The following is a 20,687-nucleotide window of genomic DNA, read 5'->3' on the forward strand; positions in this document are numbered from 1 at the left end:
AAAAAAAAAAAAAAAAAAAAAAAAGAAGCAGAGAAGCGTCAGCTTCCTCGTGAAGGATAACTGGACAGTGCTTGCCTTGCACCTGTGAATCGAGGAGGACCAGGAGGAGTAGGAGGTGGGGGAGGAGAGGAAGGTGTCCTAGAACATTAAGTTCCCTTTTCCATAATGAAGGGGGCTCTCATTACAAACCTGGAGCCTCCTAGCAACCAGATGGGGGTGGGGGAGCACATAATGATAACCTGGAGCTACGTGTGCTCTGCTGGGCCTCCAGGAGAGATCTGACCCCAGGCCCTCCCACAGTCACATCCCAGCGGGGTCTTACTTAGGAGAGGGATAAGGAGACCTGGTAAGCAGGGCTAGCCAAGTCCATCCCTCACTGATATCCTCTGGGCTTTCAGAATGTACAAGCCTTATGGGGAAAAGGCACTTGATTAAGCAAAAATTCACTTAAGTGACATCTCACAGTGTCCCATCCAACACTTGAATGATGGCAATTACCTAGTGAATGAGTTGTCTCTGTGGCTGGTGCTCCAGTGGATTGATGGAATAGCTACAAGGGCTATTTGAAGATTCCTTTATTAAAAAGTATGAGTTCATCCCTCGGTCTTGCAATGATGCCTCTAAATTGAAAAAACAAAGCAAAACAAAACTGAGTGGATGCTTCAGCACTTCCAGAAGAGGTCAGAGCCTTAAAGAGGCACAGGGTCAGGCAAAGTGCCCTTCTTGCCCCTTCGCTCCCCCAAGACCCAGAATGACATCCCCTCCTTCTGGGAAGACTTTGGGACTCATGGCCCCCACTGTGGATCTGGAGAGGGGGTTTAAGTCCTGAGGGCAAAGGAGGGCTATTGAGGGCCTGAGCAAGAGGCATGTTCATTCAACGTACATTCACTGAGAACCTACTATGTGCCAACCCTGTGTCAGCTCCTGGAAGCACAGCGATTGTTCCTGCCCTCAAGGGGCTTGTGATCCACTGGAGGAGAAGCTGTGTGGGGAAAATCAATCTCAGTTCAGTAATGAGGGTGGAAGGAAAGTATGTTTAAGACATGCAGGGGCAGAAGGAAGGCAATGGCACAGTGAAAGATGAATTGGGGGCAGGTCCTACCCGCAGAGGAATTAGCCTGCCTGCAGGAGGCACTGTAAATGCATGAGGGCCACTGGGCAGAAGAGGGGAGGGCCATCCTGGGGGGTGCGGGTAATGCCCACTCCACTTGGAGGGATCCTGCAGCTCAGTTTCTGCTGATTGTTTCCGTGTGGAATACCAGCCCAGCATTGTCAGATCTACTGATTTTTTTTCTTTTCTTTTCTTTTTTTTTTTTTTTTTTGGTCATGCTGCGCGGCTTGTGGGACCTTAGTTTCCTGACCAAGTATAGCACCTGGGCCCCAGGTGGAAGCGTGGAGTCCTAACCAGTGGACCAAGAGGGAATTCCCTACTAGTTCTTTTTTAAGACAATTTTTTAGAACAAAATTGAGGGGATTCTTTTCCCAAGAAACCTGAAATCTGTTTTTATGTAACATCCTCTTTGAAACAAAACTATGTGTGGGAAGCAAACAAGTGTGCAGGCCACCAATTTGCAACCTCTGGATGCAACAAAGAGAAACACCCAGGGAACTGGAGGGTGAGTAGGGTCAGCGTGGCCTGAGAGGGATGTCACTGGGCTAGAGAAGTTCTCAGAACACCCCCCCTCACCACGGGGCAGGAGGACCACCTGCAGCTTCCTGGACAAGCTCCCAGTCTCTGGCCTGAGCACAAAGAACCCTTCTATGAGGAAGCCAGAGGGAAGGGCCTGGATTCGACCTTCCTTTGAGAGATGCAGGACCCTGTGGGAGACCCACATGCTGAGTGGGCAAGACTGGACTCCATCTCTGGGGCCCACCCTGAATGGCCTCTCCTCTTGCCTTCATCAGGCCTGGAGTGAAATCCATCCTGAGAGAGTGGCACCCCATTCTCAGGCACCAGGGACACTGCAGTGTGCCCCGCCCATGAAAGGGGTGGTAGGCTGAGCGCCCTGGGCCTGTCAGGCTGGTCTCCTGCCTCATGCTCCTGGCTCCTCTGCCAGGGACTTCCTGCCCACCCCCCTTGGTGCCTCTGAGATCACAGGCTGCCCCCAGCCATCCTCACCCCAACACTGGGCTCATCACTCCTGGGACTCATCCTCTCTTGTTGGTTTTATGGATTTAACTCTCCACACTTGCCCTGGGTCCTTGGGGCAAATGTGTCACCCCAACACTGTCCTCCCAGGGAGTGGTCAGTCTTGGGGACAAAGGGGAGAGATGGTGCCAGGGTTCTGCCCCTCTCCCTGCACTCTGGGGTCACCAGTGAACTCTTTTCTTTCCCCACCTCTCCAAAGTGGACGTAACCATTACTACCTCCTTTGGGAAGCCTCTCACAGTCTACTACTTGGCTCAGGGAAAATTCTCCATCCCTACCAAGATCTCCTGGAAAAGTCCTACCACTGGCCACAAGGAAACCACAGAAAAATCAGGGCCCCCAGGCCTCTTTCCACAATTCCTCTGCAGGCTGTGCCTTGTGGTGACCCCTGCCCTGTCTTACCTTCTTGGGGGTGGAGGCTGGGTCAGGTAGAGTGAAGGGCAGGTGAGCTGGTGTCTGCGGGTAGGACGCCCTGCTGGTGCTGCACCACGGTATTGTTGTCCACAGGGGGAAGCTTCCACCCTCTGCAGGGATCAGGGAGGGAACAGCCTGAACAGGGAACTGAGAGCCGCAGGCAGGTGTGTGAGCTTGAGCGTTCCTGGCAGGGAGTCAGATATGATCAGGCACAGTGCCTGGGTGTGGACAGCATGGGCCTGAGGTCACCCACCTCGGTCTCCTTGGCTGACATGGCTGGGGACAGGAAAGTGGGAGAGCTGGGTGGTGATGGTGGCTTCACAAACTTCTGTAGTCAGGGTTCAGGGCAGGAAGGTGGGCAGAGTCAGCTCTCATCAGGGTCTTGGCTAGCTCACCTCTAATGGGGCTAGTGAGGTCCCAGCATCCCCCCACGGCACCCCCACCCCCCTGCCCCATGGAGGAAAGAAAGGTTCAGTGAGAATGCGTTGCAGGAGGGGTGTTTAATCTAGTTGTGAGATACTTTGGGGAGTTAGCATATCTATTTTATTTACCATTGTGCTAATCATGTGATGTTCTTACCTATTCATTACAGTGGCTCCCTATCACGATACTCTCTTCTGGATAATGCATTACCGAGCTCCCTTCTCCCAGTCTCAGACTAGACAGGAAACCTTGATTCCTCCTCCCACGGTCAAGAAAACGGAGTGGCTCTGAAGAGGCTGTGGGACTCTCAAGTCCCTCGCTGCAGGTGCTCTCATCTTTCCCATCTTGCACCAACATGCACCCTCTGCTTCAGCAAGGCTTTTCTCTGCTGTCCCCCGAATGGCCACCCCAGCCATCTTTGTAAAGTTCCACCTACCCCAGATGTCCTTCATTCCCACTTCCAAGTGTCCAAGTTCTACTCCATTGCAAATGAATTCCATTTCAAATCCTCCTCCTTCCAGCATCCTTTCCTAGATATTCCGGCCCCTAACTAATACCAGCTCAGCCCAGACCAGAAAAGGGCTGGAAATTTCTTGGGCTGAAGACAGCCTAGTCTTCCTGGCTCTGCTGGAGACATGAGAAGGGGAAGAGGACAATTTGGACCTGGGGCTGTTTCCTGCTCATCCCTAGTCCATGCCCCAGACCCATGGGGAACCAAGGGCAGGTTCTAGGAGTCTCGTTCCCAAGGGCCTGAGCCCTGGTGAGCACTGGTTAGTTGTGCCGAGGGAAATCCATGCTCTGGCAACATCTCTGCTTGCAGGGGTTCCTGGTACTCTGAAGCTAGGAGTGTGGGAAGCATGGGGAAGTCTAGATCCAGATCCTATTTCTGCATTTAGGAGCTGGCTGTTTTGGGAAGGATACTACACCTCTCTGTGTCTCAGTTTTCTCATTTGTAAAATGGCAAGAGTCTCAGTTACGTGCAGGGTTCCTGTAAAGTAGGTAAGATAATTTATGTAAAGCGACCAATGCATCAAATAATAGGTATTCCATAAATAGTAGCTCTTATATAGTGTAAAGAATAACAGCAATGGTAAATCCCCAGCTCCGCCAATTTCCTACTGTGCAACTTTGAACAAATTCCTTATTTGTTCATCAGCTCCCTCACCTGTAAAATAAGGATCGTGGTTCATCCGTTTATTTAATAAATAATTATTGAGCAACCTATTATGTGCCAGGCACAACTAAATCTGTCATTTAGTGTTAGTTAAGAGATGCAGCACAGTGCCCAGCATGTACTAGGTGGTTGATAAGTGCCAGTTTTCTTATACAAGCCGCAGCTGGAGGATGGGAGGTAGGTGGGGGGAGGGAGGGAGGGGTTGGGACAGAGAAAGGGAACTCAGGAGGGGCAGAGGTGGAAGGCTGGGCCTGCCTTGAATTCCCAGCTTCCTCCCTGCCCTTTTTTCCTTCTCTTGACAGAGCCTCGCTTTGTCTCTAAAGGGCGGGGGATGGTGCTGGGGCCTCTGAATAGTTTGCCCCTCTTTCTGCCCCTTGGTTTCATCAGACTACTTCTGTAGACTAGATCATCTGTCCCTTGCCTGTAAAATGGTGACAGTGTCTTATTCTCAGACATTGGGGCACTGCAATATGCCCGCCCCATTAAAGTGGCATTAGGCTGAGGACCCCTGCCCCCACAAGGACATGTCCCAGAGCTGTCTCCTCACTAAGCTGGTCTCCTGCCTCAAGCTTCAGGTTCCTTTCTCAGGGATCACAGGCTGGACCCAACGCCTGTGGGCTTCTCAGCACTGAAACCCCGCGCTCTTCCGTTTTGACATTGCCCAACCCCCAGCCACACCAGACCAGACCCTCACAGAGCGTTGTGTGTATGTGTGTGCACAAGCAACATGAGATCTGGTATGTAGGAAGTCTGCAATAAAAGCTGATTGAATGAATGCACAATGGATCCCCTCTGCAAATGGGGCTCATTCATTCATTCAACAAACATTTATTGAACTCATAATCCGTTTGGTTCCAGGCTCTGTGTCAAGGGCTGTGACATTCAGGTTAACAGTAGCCAAGCTCTCCAAAGACTGAGTGGCAATCACAGGTTTCCTGCTCCTAACAGCCCCAGGCCCACCTGGCTCTTAGAGCACCAGGCCCCTCCCTCACCCGCATAGACCAGAGCACTGACTCCACCACGGATTTTGACTGCAGCAGATTTTCGAGTGCTGAGTCATTGACTTGAGGTCGAATCCCAGTGCCATAACCCATCCTGTGCCCTTAGGCAAATTATTTAACTTCTCAGAGCCTCAGTTGCCTCATCTGGAAAACAGGCATAAATAAAAGTGCTTATCTCATATTTGCTGTGAGGAATAAATGAGATGAGGCACATGTTTAGAGCAACACCCAGTGCATAGCATGTGCTCGATGAACGTGAGCTGTTACTACGACTCTTGTCTCACTCTTGTGTCACAAGCGCTTACCTCCCTCTGTCTCCTCCACAGCACCGGCCAGCACAAGCCCGAGTACACAGGAGGTGGTCAGTGAAATAAGACCTCTTGGAAACAGGGAGATCTGATGGGACATTCTGGGTAAGGAAACCCAGAAAGCAGCAAAGGCGTGGAGGTGGGGAAGAGCAGGGAGGGACTGTGCCCGGAGGAGCAGGAAGATGGAGGGGAAGGTCTCAGGGATGGCAGCGTCTGCTCAAGGACGGGAAGCTCACTACAGAAGCAGCAGGTTCAGTGGCTCAACAACTCTGACTGTCCTAGTTCTTTCCCTAGCTGGCCACGTTCTGCATTTCAAGTCATAAGAAAGCCATGGGGATCACACTCCACTGTCAGTGAGGCCTGGACTGGATGTGGCATAATTATGAAGGAAGACCAGTAATTTGGGGGGGCCTTCCAGAACAGATACCCACTTTCCCCTCTCCCAGGACACCCTCACACCTCTGCCCTATTTGGGGCAAGTAGTCAGGTGGTGGACCAGGGAACAGGTCTGGCTAACTGATGGATGTTAGCCACGACCACAGAGAGCCAGAGTGGGGGGTGGAGAGGGGGTTACCAGGAAAGGGCAATGCCTTACCCAGGGCTCTGTCAGAGATCCCTGGCTCTGGGTCTGTTTCTTCCTTGGTGAAATGGATACTATTCTGTAGGTTTCTTTCCCCTGTTGTAAAGATGAAAGATGGTAAGGCTAAAACCAATCTTGCCATTGGAAAAGAAAATCCAGGGTTGGAGGTAGAACTGGATGTCTTCCTTCAGAGCTAGGTGTGCCCATAACTGGGGTGGGGTGGGGCTGCCCTGGATTGCTCCCTCCTCACTGTCAGATAGGGCAGAACCCAGCTGGTCCTGGGCCCCTGGCATTCATCCTGTGAGCCAGGGTCCCATCATTGATCAGCCCCAACTGCCTGAGAACTTCCTGGGGCTGATAAAGGAGCTCAGACCCCTGGCTCTCAGGCCTGGGCTGGGGAGAGCTAGCCATGGTCCACCACACCCCTGGATTTCCACCCTGGAGGCTGCACCTTGGCTCACATCTTTAGGGCTCTGACTTTAACCCCTAGCCTGAGGGGAGAGTCCAGCACTGCAAAGCATGCGTCCTAGGCCTGGCCCATCTTATCCTGATACCATCCCCAGCATCTGCTCGACTGGCCTGCACAACCTCTAGCTCCTGCACTGCTGCGGCTGGACAGCGCCTCCTCTGGCCCCTCAGGCAGGGGCAGTAGGTGCTGCCAGGTTGCCGGTCAGGCCCTCCCGGCCCCCATGTGCAGCAGGGGGGTCCCCAAGGAGTGGTGTCCTTACCTCCCTGATCTGAGCGAGGGGCAGTGAAGCAAGCTGCCGTGATCTCCGGAACTCAAGCTGCTGTGGGGGACAAAGTGAAGCAGTGACCCAGGTACAGCTCCCATTCGATGGGAGTGGCTTCTCTGCCCACTCCACTCAGGACTCCCCACCTGGAAAACACTGGAATCTGGGTTGGGTTGCACTGACCACAATGATGTCCAGTGCCTTGGTGCTTACCAACTGCTTTCACATTCCCCATTTTGTCAAAGCCCCATAGCCCCCAATGAGGTAGGCGAAGACTATCAGACCTATTTTATAGATGAGGTAGATAGGCTCAGAGAGGCAAATGGATTTGCTCAAGGTCACACTGCTGCTAGATAGCAGAGCCAGGTATAACCTGGAAACCACATGCTCATGGTGGGCAGAGTGGCACAGGCTCTGTGACTTTGGGCCAGTTACTTAACCTCTCTGAACCTCAGTCTTCTCATGTGAAAAATGGGGATAGTGATAGTTTCTATCTTGTTGGGTTATTGTGAAGATTAAATGAGATAATGCTGTAAAATGACCTCAGCATAGTAGTCGCATAGGGACCTGCTCAATAAATGTGAGCAATGATTGTAGTTATTATCCCAAGAATACTCAGATGCTGTCCCTGTGTAGGCCACGGCCCAGATGAAGCCCTGTTGTTACCTCTAGGCTCCCATTTTGTCTCTGTTGGTGTCATTCAAGACCTGCTAAGCTGGGCTCAGGGTTCCAGTGTGGAGAAGCAGGGACAGAGCAGGGCCACTGGACTCCTCTCCAGGGCTGCCTGCCTGGGGAAGGGGGCCGGGAGCCTGTGTATGGCTCTGGTTCACAGCCCCACAGCGGTGGCTGCCTGCTTTCTCATGTGGACCTCAGGTCTGCTCAGGGCCAAGCAGGGACTGACTGAGATTCTGCCCTGAGTCTTTGATCCCTAGAGGTCAAGGCTGAGCATGGGAGCTGAAAGGATCAGGAGTGGTCTAGGCTCTCCAAACAAATCTCAGCCCAGTCCAGCCTGGCCCTCCAGGGTCTGTGGAAGCCCAGTTTCCCAGCATGGAGGCCCGCACGTGGAAGAGCTTGTTCCTCCTCTATGTGCTGGGCAACCCTGAGACGGGAGGAGGGTGGGATTGTATATATCCAGGTACGTTTGCCTTTGGGAAGCAGAGGCAAAAGTCAGCCTCAGAGTAAAAGGCACGGGGGTGTGAGTGATCCTGGGCCCAGCTGGAGTGATGCCACCCCCCAGGCCCTCGGTCCTGCAGTCTCCTCCGAATTACACCAACCGTCAGCCCTGGGCTTGGACACTGCTGCTTGAGAGCCTGCCTCCTACTCATGAATCCCCTCCAGGACAAGGCCCAGGCCGGCAGCCAGACTCCACCACCGTGCTCTGGGGTCCCAGGTAAGACCTCCCCCACCTCCCCTACACACTTTTGGACACCCTCTTCAGGAGCCCTGCCATGAGAAGGAAGGGAGGGTAGTTCTGGCCACACTTCCTGAGACCCAAGAGGTGAGTAGGCATCTCTGTGTCTAAGATGAGCTCTGTCAAAGCTTTGGGGCCTGTGGGGCCGGATCCTTAGCATTTTAAAATTTTATTATGACTGCGTTTGTTTAAATATATATATATTTATAGCTCTGTGTGCCCACCGCCCCCCAGCTCCCTCCCCGGCCCCTAGTTTTTCCCCTTGGCTTTCTGTCTGGTGGCCATGTAGGGCAGCACCGTCTGAGTGCTCTTGTCTGACACCGTTTGGGTGCTGCTGTTTCTTGTGACCCTTCGGGTCTGCTCGGGGGCCAAGGTGGGGCCTGAGCGGCGGCCAGTCAGTGGAGAGCGCCTCGGCTTGTAGGGAGCCGAGGAGGGCTTGAGGGGGCCCGCGTGGGCCTCTGTGTGGGGAGGCTCCGGGGACAGGCCCACCTCCTCCTCGCCGTCCCCCTCCTCGTCGTCACAGCACAGAGCATGGTAGAGCACTTTGTCGCTGAACCGCACCCTCTCCCGTGTGCCCGGGGTCCGCTGGGGCAGCTGGCCCTTCACAGGGCCAGCGCTGAAGGCCTCCTCGCTGGAGGAGTCCGGGGTCTCCACCCGGGGCCCGTTGGGGATGGGCATGCCGCCATTCATGAGCCGGTAGTCAGGGCCAGCCCCCGGCCGGGTCGACTCGGGGCCGTCCACGGAGTCTGAGGGGGTGGAGATGTCCAGGAAGGAGCAGAACTCCCAGCTATCCGAGAGGATGTCAGCTGTCATAAAGTCCAGGTGGCCCAGGTCAAAGGGGCCGCCCACGCCCACCTTGTCGCTGCTGGAGGTGCTGCTCACAGTGGCTGTGGTCCAGTCATCTGGCTCCAGTTCGAAGTCGAAGTCCGAGGTTAGCTTATCGATCTGGCTCACCACCTGGCCGGGGAAGGGGAGAGGAGTGAGAGGGGCCAGGCAGTGGCCAGCATCACCTAGGTGTGAGTGTGCCCCATCCCACCCTACTACACCCCCCGGCTGATGACCCTACAGGACATGACTGGACTTGAGGTCACCGGTTTGTTTGCCCTGTTGAGGGCCCAAACTGGACCAGGGTGAACAGAGCTGGTTCCGGCCATTCCCCTGGTTCCACTCCTCAGTGCCTTTGGGGGAAGGGGGATGCCTTCCAGCCCTGCAACCCATCCATTCACATGCCCCTCTGCCCCAAAGCCAGCTGCTCTTCTGGGGGGCAGCCCTGGTGCTCAGAGCTTGATCTTCCTTTGGTTGACAGGGGGCCATTTAAAAAGGGCTGAGAGACTCCAGCAAGGCCACTCAGTGGTAGGATGAGCAGCCCACCCACCCTTGGAGAGGAAATGATACATGGTAACTGCAAAGAAGACTCTGCCCAGGCTTTCTGAAGCATCCTGGACCAGCCCCTGCAGTGGGTCAGCGAGTGCCCCCCATGGGTCTCCACCACCCCACCCCTACATAGCCCTGGAGCCTCCTCCATCCTCCCCTTCCCTGCCTCTTGATGAGTGAAGATCAATCCTGGTTTGATGGGGAAGGGATAAAGTAAGCATTATTTGGTAAGCAATAAGAAAACCATCCATCCTGGGCCCAGAACTGCTGGTTAAGTGCCCTCAGGGGCTACAGAGGTCACTGCACCCACCTGCCTCACATGAGGTGAAGCCCTGTTTCATGCAGGAGGCCCTGCCTCAGGACAACCCTTGCCTAGGCCACTGTCAGCACAGACATCAGCAATGAAGACAGTGAGGGAGAAAGGGAGACCCAGTCAGACATAGGGAGAGGACAGAGCAAGGGGATGAGAGGAGATTCAGGCCAAAATCCAAACCAGTAGAACAACAGCAACAAAAGCAAAGCGGAGGGACCAAGAGACCCAGAGACAAAGTCATAGGCAGTGAGTCATCAGGCCCAGGGGCTAGCTCCCAGCCCTCTCCAGTGCTCTTTCCCTGGGGTCAGAGAGGTCAGTTAATTCATTAACTAATGAAGTCCCTAATTCAACAAACATTTACTGAAGATGACTGCTGTCCAGGGATGTGCTAGGTGTTCAGCAAGGAGTGGGGGTGGTGAGTGCCTCAAACTGCAAGTGGAAAGCAAGGGCAAAGATGATGGGTCAGGAGGAGTCTGGCTCAGTGAGACGTCTACTGTGTCAGGAGTCGGGAGCTCTGACGCTGGCAACCTGGTCAGTCGTTTTCCCTCTCTAGGTCTCAGTTTCTCAATCTGTAAATGGGGAGTTGGGTGACTAGTTTATCTCCAAGCTTCCTTCCATCTCTGAGATTCTAGGACTCTGTATTTAGAGGAGTGACTTGAGAAGCTGTTTTGGGGTGTCAGTGCCTAGGGATGCCCACTTCCCACAGCCCCAGACCAGGGATGGAAGGAACACTCGGCTGAGGCCTATGGAAGAGCTGGGGGAGTCAAGACACCTGGGTTCCTGATTCGGCTTAGACATCAAATGTTCTGTGTGTCTTTGAGTAACTCACATAACCTCTCTGGACTTCAACTTCACTCACCACCAAGTGGGTATGATAATCTCAGGCCTGCCAACCTCACCAGAGCTTCCTGAGGAACAATGAGAAGGCAGTAAAAGGGCTTCGTGGGGGCACTGGTGATAAAAGTGACATCATCTCCCATCTCTGAGCACCTACTATGTGTCCGGCTTTCCACCCACGAGATCATCATCTCCTGAGTTTATGGATGATGGGCCAGAGGCACCAGTCACCGGGGTCCTGAGATTCCCGCCTCCACCGGCCCTGCAACACTGCACATGGCTGAGGTGCTGCCATGATTTCTGGGATTGGACAGGCAATGGGGATAGGGCTCTACCCTCCAGTCTGACCACCCCAGTCCCCCACCCTAGAATGACTCCCCCACTTCAGAGAACCTCGCATCCCCCTGAAACCCTTGCTTAACCCAAGCCCCACCTGAGAGCTGGTGGGAGCCCTGGACTAGAGTAGGGGCTCTCAAACCCGGGTGCGCATCAACTCCCCAGAGTTTCCGATTCAGTAGGTCCCAGTGGGGCTCAAGAGGTGCATGTCTAACAAGCTTCCAGGTGATGCTGCTGCTGCCGCTGTTGGTGCAGGAACAGACTTTGAGGACCACTGGCCTAGGGGACTGGGGATTTAAGCTGGTGAAAAATAGCACCCCAGGGCATGGCCACCCTGGGGAGAGGCCCTGTGCCCCTGGGACAGCCACACACTCTAATTAGACTCTGCTGATCAAGCAAAGCTGCCGAGAGTCTGCTGCTGTCTGAGGGTGGGAGGATGATGGTAGGAATCTGGAGTTAAATGACTTGGCTGTGAACTCACAGGGTTGCCTGTGGCCAGGCCAGGCCCCGAAGCTGGGCTCCTAATCCCCTGTGAGGAAGATGCAGGGTCCACAGGGCAGGAGCCCTAGAGCCTCAGGCCTGGACACTCTTCCCGCCCAAGAAGCCCTTGCCGGCCACCTGCTCAGGAGGCCTTCACGTCCAGGCCCTTCCCCTTCTCCATGAGAATGCCCCTCTCTGTTTCCATCCTGGGAGAGTGGAGGGAAGGAAGGGAGGGAGGTCTGGGCTCAAGTCCCAAGTCTGCCCCATCTTGGCTAAGAGGCTTGAGAGGCAGGTGATTTCCCTCTCCATGTCTCATTTCCTCCCCTGTAAAATAGGAGGAAACACCTCTACTCGCCAGACTTTGGGGATTCAATAGATAGGAATGTGCTTTAAACTGCAGAGTCTGCAAGGCCAAGCACTTAAGAATCTGGGCTCTGCAACTCGGGTCAGTCCACAAACCCTGCTGCCCGTCCCTGGTGCCTCATTTCATGGGGCCAGTTAGGAGGGCAGGAATAGGGTAGGCCCCAGGCTACCTACCCCTCTGCTTTGGCTGTCTTGAAATCTATGATTTCTCTCTGAGATTTAATAATCATTTTGCCTACACGTAATTTGGGATTGTCTTGGAGTGCAGGGAAATAATTATATACACAAAAGGAAAGAGAGGGGGAGAGAGAGAGAATGGAACCACAGGAGTCACAGAACCATAGAACCTTGAAGCCAGGAGGGACTGGAGACACCACTGAGACCACCCTTCTCATTGTGCTTGCTGACGGGGACTAGAAAGAGCTGAGCTGAGACTGGAAGTCAGGGGTTAAGGACGGGAATCACCTGCTCTACAGGGAGCAAGAGTGAACACTAGAGAGGAAGGGCAGTGCTAAGGGCTGTGACAAAACCTGCTGGGGGCCCCAGGCCCTGTCCCAAGGGTGTCTACAACCTCTGTCCTTGTCACAGCCTCAGCTGCCCCAGCCCCCGAACACTGCACCCATCCAGTCTCCCCACTGACAGCTTCCTGTCCAGCTCCTGCTGCATCCAGGGAACTTCCTAAGCAGCCAGCAGGAACATATCACCTCTCTGCTTCCAGCACTTCACTGCTCCCCAAACTCCTGAGCCTCCCAAACACAACCCCACAGCAAATCTGGTCACAGGTCCTGTTCTCTCCAGCAAGCAGCCTCCTCCCTGCCAGGCCTGCCCCCTCACCTGCCCAATTCACTCCACCGAGCTCACTTGTGCCTCTGGGCCTTACCTGGAATGTCTCCTTTCTTTCCCACTCATTCCCTCTCACTTCCATAGGAAGTCTTCCCTGACCCCCAGTTGAGGACAGGTTCCCTGTGAAAGGCTCTGAAAGTACCCTGCACCTCTCCTTATTTTCCAGTAGTTATCACTGCTACCATTTTGTGTGCAGATGTTATAAGGTCGTTGATGTCTCTTTCCTCACTAGACAGGAAGCCCCATGAAGGGCAGGACTGGATATGCCTTGACCACCATTGCATCCCAAGTTTGGCACAGGGATTGGCACATTCTTTACAAATATAGCTTTTGAATGAGTGGATGAGTTGAGACAGAGGGCTTAATAAAACCACTTGGGGCTTCTTTTTCGAGAAAAAGTTCCATGGGCCTGGACACCCCAACACTGCCCGCCCTAGCCTGCCCTCCAGCCGTGGGTGAGACCCCTCTCCAAAGAAAGCACGTCTGTGTTCCCTAAGGCACCAGGACTGAGGACCCGGGAGCCCCAGAACCTGTTTATCTCCTCCCCCTTCACCTCTGGCCCCTTCAACTCCCTTGACAAGCTGCTACCTCCTTCCCTCCCTCCCTCCCAGCTCCCCGGGCAGCTGGTTACATAACTGGGGATTCTGCATTATTTATGACCACTGATTATTTTTTAATTCTTGATTATGTTATTTATTGTCTTCCTGGAGGGCTGTGGAGTTGGGGAAGGGGTGGCGGGGAGCGAGTTGATCGTGATTCATGATTTTCATCCTGCAAGTTGGCATAATTGGCCGGGGAGCTTCTTGAATCTGTCTGGAGGAGGAGAACGCAAAGGGAAAAGGGAGGAAAGGAAGGCAATAAAAAAAAAATAATAGGAAAAAATCCGCACAATTCTTGCCGAGCTGCGGGTGATGGAGCTGACCCACTTTGGCACAGCTCTGTGGTCCCCAGCCTCTCCTGCTCCAGCTGCTTCCTGGCTGGGCCACATTTATCTCATGCCTGAACGGCCCTTGGCTTTCCTTGCCACCTCATACTCAGCGCCTTGCCGAGGTGACTGCACAATCACCACCGGGCCTGCTCCCCATGAAAATTGGGTGGGGGGATCCTCCACCACCACCCCTGGCTGTGAAATGTTTGTGCCCACCCCTCCATCCTCCTGAGGTGTTCAGACCTAGGTGGGCAACTGTGCCCTTAAGTTATGTCCTACCCAAGAGTCAGTGATGATGTGAGAGACACCGGCCGATCAACACAAGAGACAGTTTTGAGCCTCCATACTGAGCGATATCTTGGGGAGGGGGCAACCAAGGAGGAAGAGGCCAAGTAACCTGCTCAAGGTAAGCTCAACATCCAAGAGGCCGAAGGCAAGCCCCTTATCCCTGGCCTTGGGGGCTCCCAGTTGATAGGAAACAGGGAGAGCAGCAGGGAGGCAGACTCCCACTCCAAAACACAACCAGGAGATTCCTGGAGAGCATGTGGGATTCTCACTGAGGACAAAACCCAAATTCCATACCGTGGCCTGCAAGGGCTCTGTGTAATCTGACTCCCTGCTCCCTCTTTGACTTCCTGCTTTTCTCCTCCTAGTTCACTCCACTTCAGCTGCACTGGCTTCCTTGCTGATCCTGAACACGCTGAGCCCATTTCTTCCCCAGGATCTTTGCACAGGCTGTTTCCACTGCCAGGAAGGCTCATCCCCTAAATACCACCCTCATTTCCTTTGGTTCTCTGTTCAAAAGCCATCTTATTGGAAACCCCCTTCATATCCCCATATCACTGTCACTCTCTATTCCCTTTCCTTTCTGCAAGAGGATGGGACTGTCTACTGCAGGAGGTACTAAATGGTGCCAGCCAGGAGGTCAGGGTCCTGGTTTTGACCTCCCTGATGGTGGCTAAGAAGCTGATGCGACTTCAAAAGAACAAAGCCATACACGGAGTGAGGAGCTGGCCAGTGCTAGAATATTTCATTAATAATATCTAACAGATATGGAGTGAGTTTTGTGCCCATCACTGTGCTAAGTACTTTATATATAATATCACATTTAATTCTCACAACAACCCTGGGGCTGGGGGGTGGGGTGGGGAGTGTAAAATTTGTTATCCTCATTTACATGGGAAAACAGAAGCACAGAAAGGTAAAGAAATTTTCCCACGTTCACACAGCTAGGTAAGGGGCAGATCTTGGATTTGAACCAGAGACATCTGGCTGTGGAGCCCATGCTCTTAGCCCATAGGCTGTGCTGTGTCTCCAAATTAAGATCCACAGAATTCTGAGGAGCTTAGAGAGCCTGCTGGGATTGGCCTGGCGTTCTGGAATATTGGGGAACCTAGGAGAGATGAGGGCTAATTAATGATTGACCGTCATATCCCTCTGCAGCACAATTTCGGCTTTCAAAGCATTTACATTCCTCACCTCACTTAGTCCATTAAACTACTTTTCCCATTCATGGGACAGAACTTGTTCCTCATGGCCTGGGAGGCCAATGGCAGAGCTACAGCAGGGGTTTGGAAGGGTAGGGGAGGTATGGGACAGGAAACTCCAAATCCTTTAGGGGTGTGAGTAGGTGTTGGCCCCCTTACCGCATGCCAAACCCTGATGAAACCCTAAGATCATACTGAGGTGAGAATGATCATCATCCCCATCTCAGAGGAGCAGACTGAGGCTCAGGGGCCTGGGAAGGGAGTGCATTGGTGTCCCTCGTCTTTCTACGGACTTCAGGCTGTACGCTCAAGAGGGCAAGGAGAGTCTGCCATGATCAGTGGTGTCTGGGGCTGGGGAAGGGAGCATCAGAGAGAGGAGAATGACAGAAGGGGACACAGCTAAGCCCTTCCTCTCTGCTGGCCTTGCTCCTTCATCAAGCATCCTGTGCTACTCCCCAGCAGTCTTGCATGTGAATCTTGTCTTCACATCTAAGTGCTTTGCTCCCCCGGCATGAGAACCCCATTGGTGAGCCCTGAGCTGGTACTGCCCGGGGAGTGGGGTGTGATGAGGGAAAAGTGTCTGCCACCCTCTCGACCTTGGGCCCATCCACACCCCCAAGGGAAAATGCCATACTAAGCTACTGAGAAGGAGCGCCTGACAGATCCAGCTTTACAGCCCCCGTGGAGGACCAAGATCGCAGGTTCCAGGGAGCAGGGGGAATGAAACCCTTTACTCCAAATCAGAGCTTGGCGCCCCCCACTCAATAACCGCATTCCTGACAAATCCCATCCAACAGGAAGTCAGTTATGGCATCTGTTCTTCTGCCTGGGCTTCCCAGAGCCTCATCTGCCTTCTACAACACTTCCTCTGCCCATCATCCCATGTCCAGACCCTGCCTGGGGGATGGGGGAACTCTGAGGTCTGGTGCCCCCTCCCAGCTGGGTGCCATTGGCAGCGGGCAGGCTGTGGCATACGGGGTAGACTCTGGTTGCCGTAGCAACCTGCCAAAGTCTTGGGTGGAGGCACATGGCCTACAGGGTGTGTGGGGGGAGGGGACTCATCTCTCCCTGTCCTAGCTCAGGCCTCTAGGCTGCAAATCCTGGGAATCTGAAGCTCTGCTGTTCGAGACATGGGAGTAGGTGAGTGTGTGTGCTGGGAAGGGACATCTAAAAGATCTGCAAATGAATCCTAGCACTTCTGAGCTCCCTGCCTCACCCCTAAAGGGTGCTCCTCAGAGCACCACAGCATGAGCATAAGGTATCACCTCTAGAAGACCCCTGTCAAAATGCAAAGATATCAATTAGCCCACCTGCTGAAGCGCCAGAATAGGCAGCAGGAACTGGGTTCTAGGCTTAGTTCTGCCACTGGTAGGCTGTGTGACCTTGGACAAGCCCCTATCCCTCTCTGGCCTCAGTTTCTTCAACAGCAAACAAACAGGGGTGATCTGGATGACCTGTGAGATGCCTTCAAGCTCTGGATGGCTATTCAAGGAGGGGTGGCAGGTGCCTGGAAGATGCTCTGTTGGGAGTAGGCTCTGAGCTTATTGAAGCTGCCTCCCAGGTTTAGAGTCAATACTGGCTCTTTCTGGGCAGGCTTGCTGGGGCACAGGTCCCATGCCCCTGCCCAAGACTGAGACTCTGGACAGTTCCCATGGTCCTTATAGAACCACAGAGCATCTGAAATAAGATGGGGATGGGGAGAGTCAAAGAGGGGACTGTAGTCCTCTGGACCAATGAGGTTGAGAGAGGAGGGGTTGCTCAGGGGCATCTGGCCTTTGACCTCCAACTGTATTCTCAAAGATGTTCAGTCCAGACCATGGCCAGCCCAGTCCACGGGAAGAAGCACCACACTTCTCTCTACCTGCAGCAATAGCCATTCCCACCTCCTGAGAAAGGACTTCCTAGTACACTGCTCCATGAGGCTGCCTCTGGGCAGAGGGGCTGCCCTGCCCAACTCATGCTTCTGTCCCACCATTTCCACAACCCCCTCTACTCCGAACATGACTCCCTTCCAACACCCTCTGCTCATTGGCTCTCAGGCCAGGCTAGAATGCCACTTTCCCAGTCAGGATTTGGTCCACCATCACCCACTCTCCTCAGCCTTCCTAGCGCCCCCATCTTCCCCACACAGCTGGCTGGGGGGAGCTCAAGCCCATAACTCCAGTTCAATCACTCTCCCTGTCATCTCTGCAGGGACCCTGGTTACAAGGAGTTGAAATTTGGCTAAAGCCTGGCTGGCGTAATGGCACCCAGCAGGCAAATTTAGGCCAGCGGCTCAGAACGCGCTGGTCATGCATTTTGGGCTCGAACACAGCCCAGGGGGCAGGGCTGAGGACATGTGTACCTCATTACCCTGGTGATGTGGGAAGCAGTAATTAAACCGGGCTCCGCTTAGAGAGACAGAGAGGAACACATATCCCAGGATCTCTCGCTGACTTTTCAGCCTTGGCAAAAAACATTCAGAACTGTGGGACGGGGATGCATACCTTCAGAGGAGATTCCTGCCCCTGCCAATGTACTGATACCCACTAGCAGGCCCCTAGACCCATTCCCACCTCAGGGCAGGGAAGACATAGCTGGCTTTAATTTTTTCAGGATCAAGGGTTCTAAGTATCTGTGTGATCTCTGGGGAATGCTCTGAGCTGGGCCTTGAGCAGCGAGGACTGCCTCAGTAGAGCTATCCACACTCTCCCACGGCCCCTTATAAGCCAGTCAGAGTCTGGGAGGCAGATGGTGGGGTCAAAGGTCAGCTTGGGTCCCAGAAGAATGTCTTCCACTAAGAGGATGCTGTGGGATTCAGTCCTTACTGGCCACCTTGCAGCTCTGAACCATGGGCCCACAACATGCTGCCCAAGCAGTCTCAGGATCACTGAGGCCCCTCCAGCCCTGGGGTACAGTGAGATCTTCAGCGAAGCAGATTTGGGGAAAGAAGAACAAGGAGAAGGAAGTGCCCAGCAGAGTGACCCAGGTGCGCACAGCTTTGAGCGCACACACACACACACTTAACACATACGTTTGAGTACGTTTCCTGGGCCAGGCCCAGGAAAACCGGTCTAGGGGCTGCCTGGCCCCTCACTTACCTCCCTTAGCTCCTTGGCCACCTCCTTGAGCTCCCGCAGTATGTCCTCCAGCTGCCCAATGACCATCTTCATGCGCTGTCGAATCCGCTCCCGCTCGCCACCACTGCTGGGGTCGTCACTGGGCTGCCCGAGGTCCGGGGTGCCCCGAATGTTCATCTTTTACCACGTGGCCGCAGGCCTGCCCATACTCCCCCCAGCTGGGCACACGCTGCGTCTGCCTCCACGGAGCCCCCCTCAGCCGGGCAGAGCTCCACATCTTAACGGCCCCCTAGCCCACCCTGGCCCTGGGTGGCCCTCACCCAGCCCCTGCCCCCTACCACCCCGCCTCCTCTACCTCTGGGTGGGGAATGGGACACCCAGAGGGAGACAGAGTCTGACCGAGGGGGGTCAAGGTGAGGACACAGGAGAGCAGGGGGAGGGGCCTTGGGTCTCAGGAGTGGCCTCTAGGACTTGAAGTGCCTGTGGGTATGCTAAGCTGGACACAGAGGCAGGGGGATGACTCTGTAGGGACTAAGGGTAAGAGATGCCCTTGGGATGGGAGGAAGGCAGCAGTAATCCCCTCACAACTCCTGGGAAACTGCAAAGGCAGAGGTCTCGAGATGCAACTGACACCTGCAGAGGGATGGTGGCTGGGGTCTTCCAGATGTGAAGGGGGCTCCAGATGTGGGTGGCTCTGGGAAGGGAGCTGGATTGGAGGAGGGCAGCCCCCTGCAGAGAGAGCGAGCCTGGCGTCAGCCCTCCCAGGTTGCAGCACCCGCCGGCAACGCTGCTGCCTTCCTCCTCACCCCAGCCTGCACCTTTCCTCGCTGGGGATTTGGTTTTATTTATTTATTTTTTTGTAGGGAGGGATGATGGAGGCAGATGCTCTATAGCACAGCCCCTCCCCTAAAGGGAAAACAGGAGCCCCTGCTTTAGAAGCTGAAGTCCTCAGCCTGCGATGGGGCACCCTGCCCTGGCTCTCCCCAGCGCCCCCCACCCCCCACAGTCAGGCCTGACCCCGCTGGTTCACTGGAGGGCCTCTCCAGACATCCATCCTCCCTCCTAGTGCCCCCGGGGTGCCCTCGTTCCCCGCTGGACCTTCCCTTCCCCTGCCCCGCCTTCCGTAAGAACCCCCGCTCCGCTCCCGGACTCACCAAGGGGGGGAGTGGGGGCACCGGCCTTCCTTCCGCGCAGCGTCGGGGGCCAAGTCCCAAGGTGAGGTTGGGGGGCCCCCAAGGCTCCCTAGGGCGGGCTTCTCTCTCTGGACCCTTCGGCCCTTGGCCTCAAGGAGGTCCTCAGAGCCGCCACTGGAGACATCTGGACGGTGGGAGGGGGCGGGGCCTCCACGCTTCAAGGAAGAGGCCAGGAAAAATCTCTCCCAACCCCCGCCGGGCTCTGGTGGGGAATGAGCAAGGGTCCGGCGGGTCCGGGGCTCTGAGGCCACAGGTGAACCGGGCACAGGGCGACCGAGGCGACGCCGGTCCGGTCCCAGCACGCAAGCCAAAGTCTGAGGGATCGGAGGGCGCCGGGATCCCTTCAGCCCACGCCCGGCATTCCCAGGGCTCGGCACCGTCCTGAATTCGCTCTGTCCAGTCCAGATCGGCCGGCTCCGGGCTCTGCCGGGGTCTGCCCTGCCCTGCCCGGAGTGAGCTGGCACCCGTGGGCGCCCGGGGCGCGCTCAGCCCGGACCCCGAATGACCGCGCTCTGGCACCTGCGGCGTCCGGAGCGGCCGCGAGGGTCCGCTCAGCCTAGCCCCGGCGTCCTCCGGGGGCGACAACGCTCCCGCGGCTCAGTCCACGGTCGGAAAGGTCCGGAATCGCCGGGCCCCGGGGGGAGGGGCGGTGTTGGCCTCGGGGACCAGGTCCCCACCGGGCCGGGCCGAGGGAGAGCGGGGCACGGGGCCCGGCTGGGCTGGGTCTGGCGGCCGGGCGCGGGCGGGAGCGGCGCCGGGCGGAGGAGAGGAGGCGAGAAGAGCAAGAGGAGGAGGCGAGGCGAGGCGAGGCGAGACGAGGGGAGGGAGCGCGCGGCGGGCACGGCGGGCCGGGGCGCACGGGGCTCGCAGCCTCCGCTCCGCTCCGCCGCCTCCCGCCCGCTGGCCCTCGGCTCGCAGCCTGGCCAGCCCCCGGGCGCCCGGTTGTGCCGGTGGGGCCACCGGGCGCCGGGTCGGGCTGGGCCTCCCTCGGCCGCCTCGCCCCGCCCTGCCCCGCCAGGCTCCGCGGGCCTGGGCCCGCTTTCCGAGCGCCGACCCGCCCGCGCCCCGGCCGCCCCCGGCCCGCCCCGCCGCCCCCCGCCGGACTGGCCGCCCGGGCGGGCGCTGCCTCCCTCAACGGCCGCCCGGCTTGCTCGGCTCCTCTCGCCTCGGCGCTGTCAGGGAAGGGGCCGGCCCCGCGCGCCGGGAGGGAGCTTTTAAAGCGACACACACGCCTCCCAGCGCCGAGCGCGCGAGCCGGGGGGTCTCGCCACCCCGGGGACAGG

The 20,687-nt window shown here is 55.8% G+C and overlaps 1 protein-coding gene across 16 annotated transcripts in view; it reads right to left on the bottom strand.

The window, feature by feature from the left end:
• Window positions 1-20,462, bottom strand: part of INSYN1 (inhibitory synaptic factor 1) — a 28,881-nt gene extending 8,419 nt beyond the window's left edge. The window contains exons 1-9 of one of the 16 annotated variants that reach the window (XR_003681924.2): window positions 19,366-20,444; window positions 18,233-18,940; window positions 8,681-9,148; window positions 6,778-6,837; window positions 6,065-6,145; window positions 2,817-2,891; window positions 2,552-2,710; window positions 912-982; window positions 499-620 (exon numbers count right to left, since the gene is read on the bottom strand). Coding sequence is in view for 10 of the 16 variants with exons in the window: in XM_028495813.2 (XP_028351614.1) it covers window positions 499-620; window positions 901-982; window positions 2,552-2,710; window positions 2,817-2,891; window positions 6,065-6,145; window positions 6,778-6,837; window positions 8,681-9,148; window positions 18,233-18,388 (1,203 nt within the window). In the remaining 6 variants the exon portion in view is untranslated. Of the gene's footprint in view, window positions 1-498; window positions 621-900; window positions 983-2,551; window positions 2,748-2,816; window positions 2,892-3,142; window positions 3,975-5,466; window positions 5,558-6,064; window positions 6,146-6,777; window positions 6,838-8,374; window positions 9,149-18,232; window positions 18,941-19,365 lie in introns of those variants that run through there. The other 15 variants (XM_028495817.2, XM_028495814.2, XM_028495813.2 and 12 more) reach the window with 15 other exon arrangements.
• Window positions 20,463-20,687: the final 225 nt, after the last annotated feature.

This window comes from Physeter macrocephalus, chromosome 11 (assembly GCF_002837175.3).
Source record: "Physeter macrocephalus isolate SW-GA chromosome 11, ASM283717v5, whole genome shotgun sequence".
NCBI classification, from domain to species: domain Eukaryota; kingdom Metazoa; phylum Chordata; class Mammalia; order Artiodactyla; family Physeteridae; genus Physeter; species Physeter macrocephalus.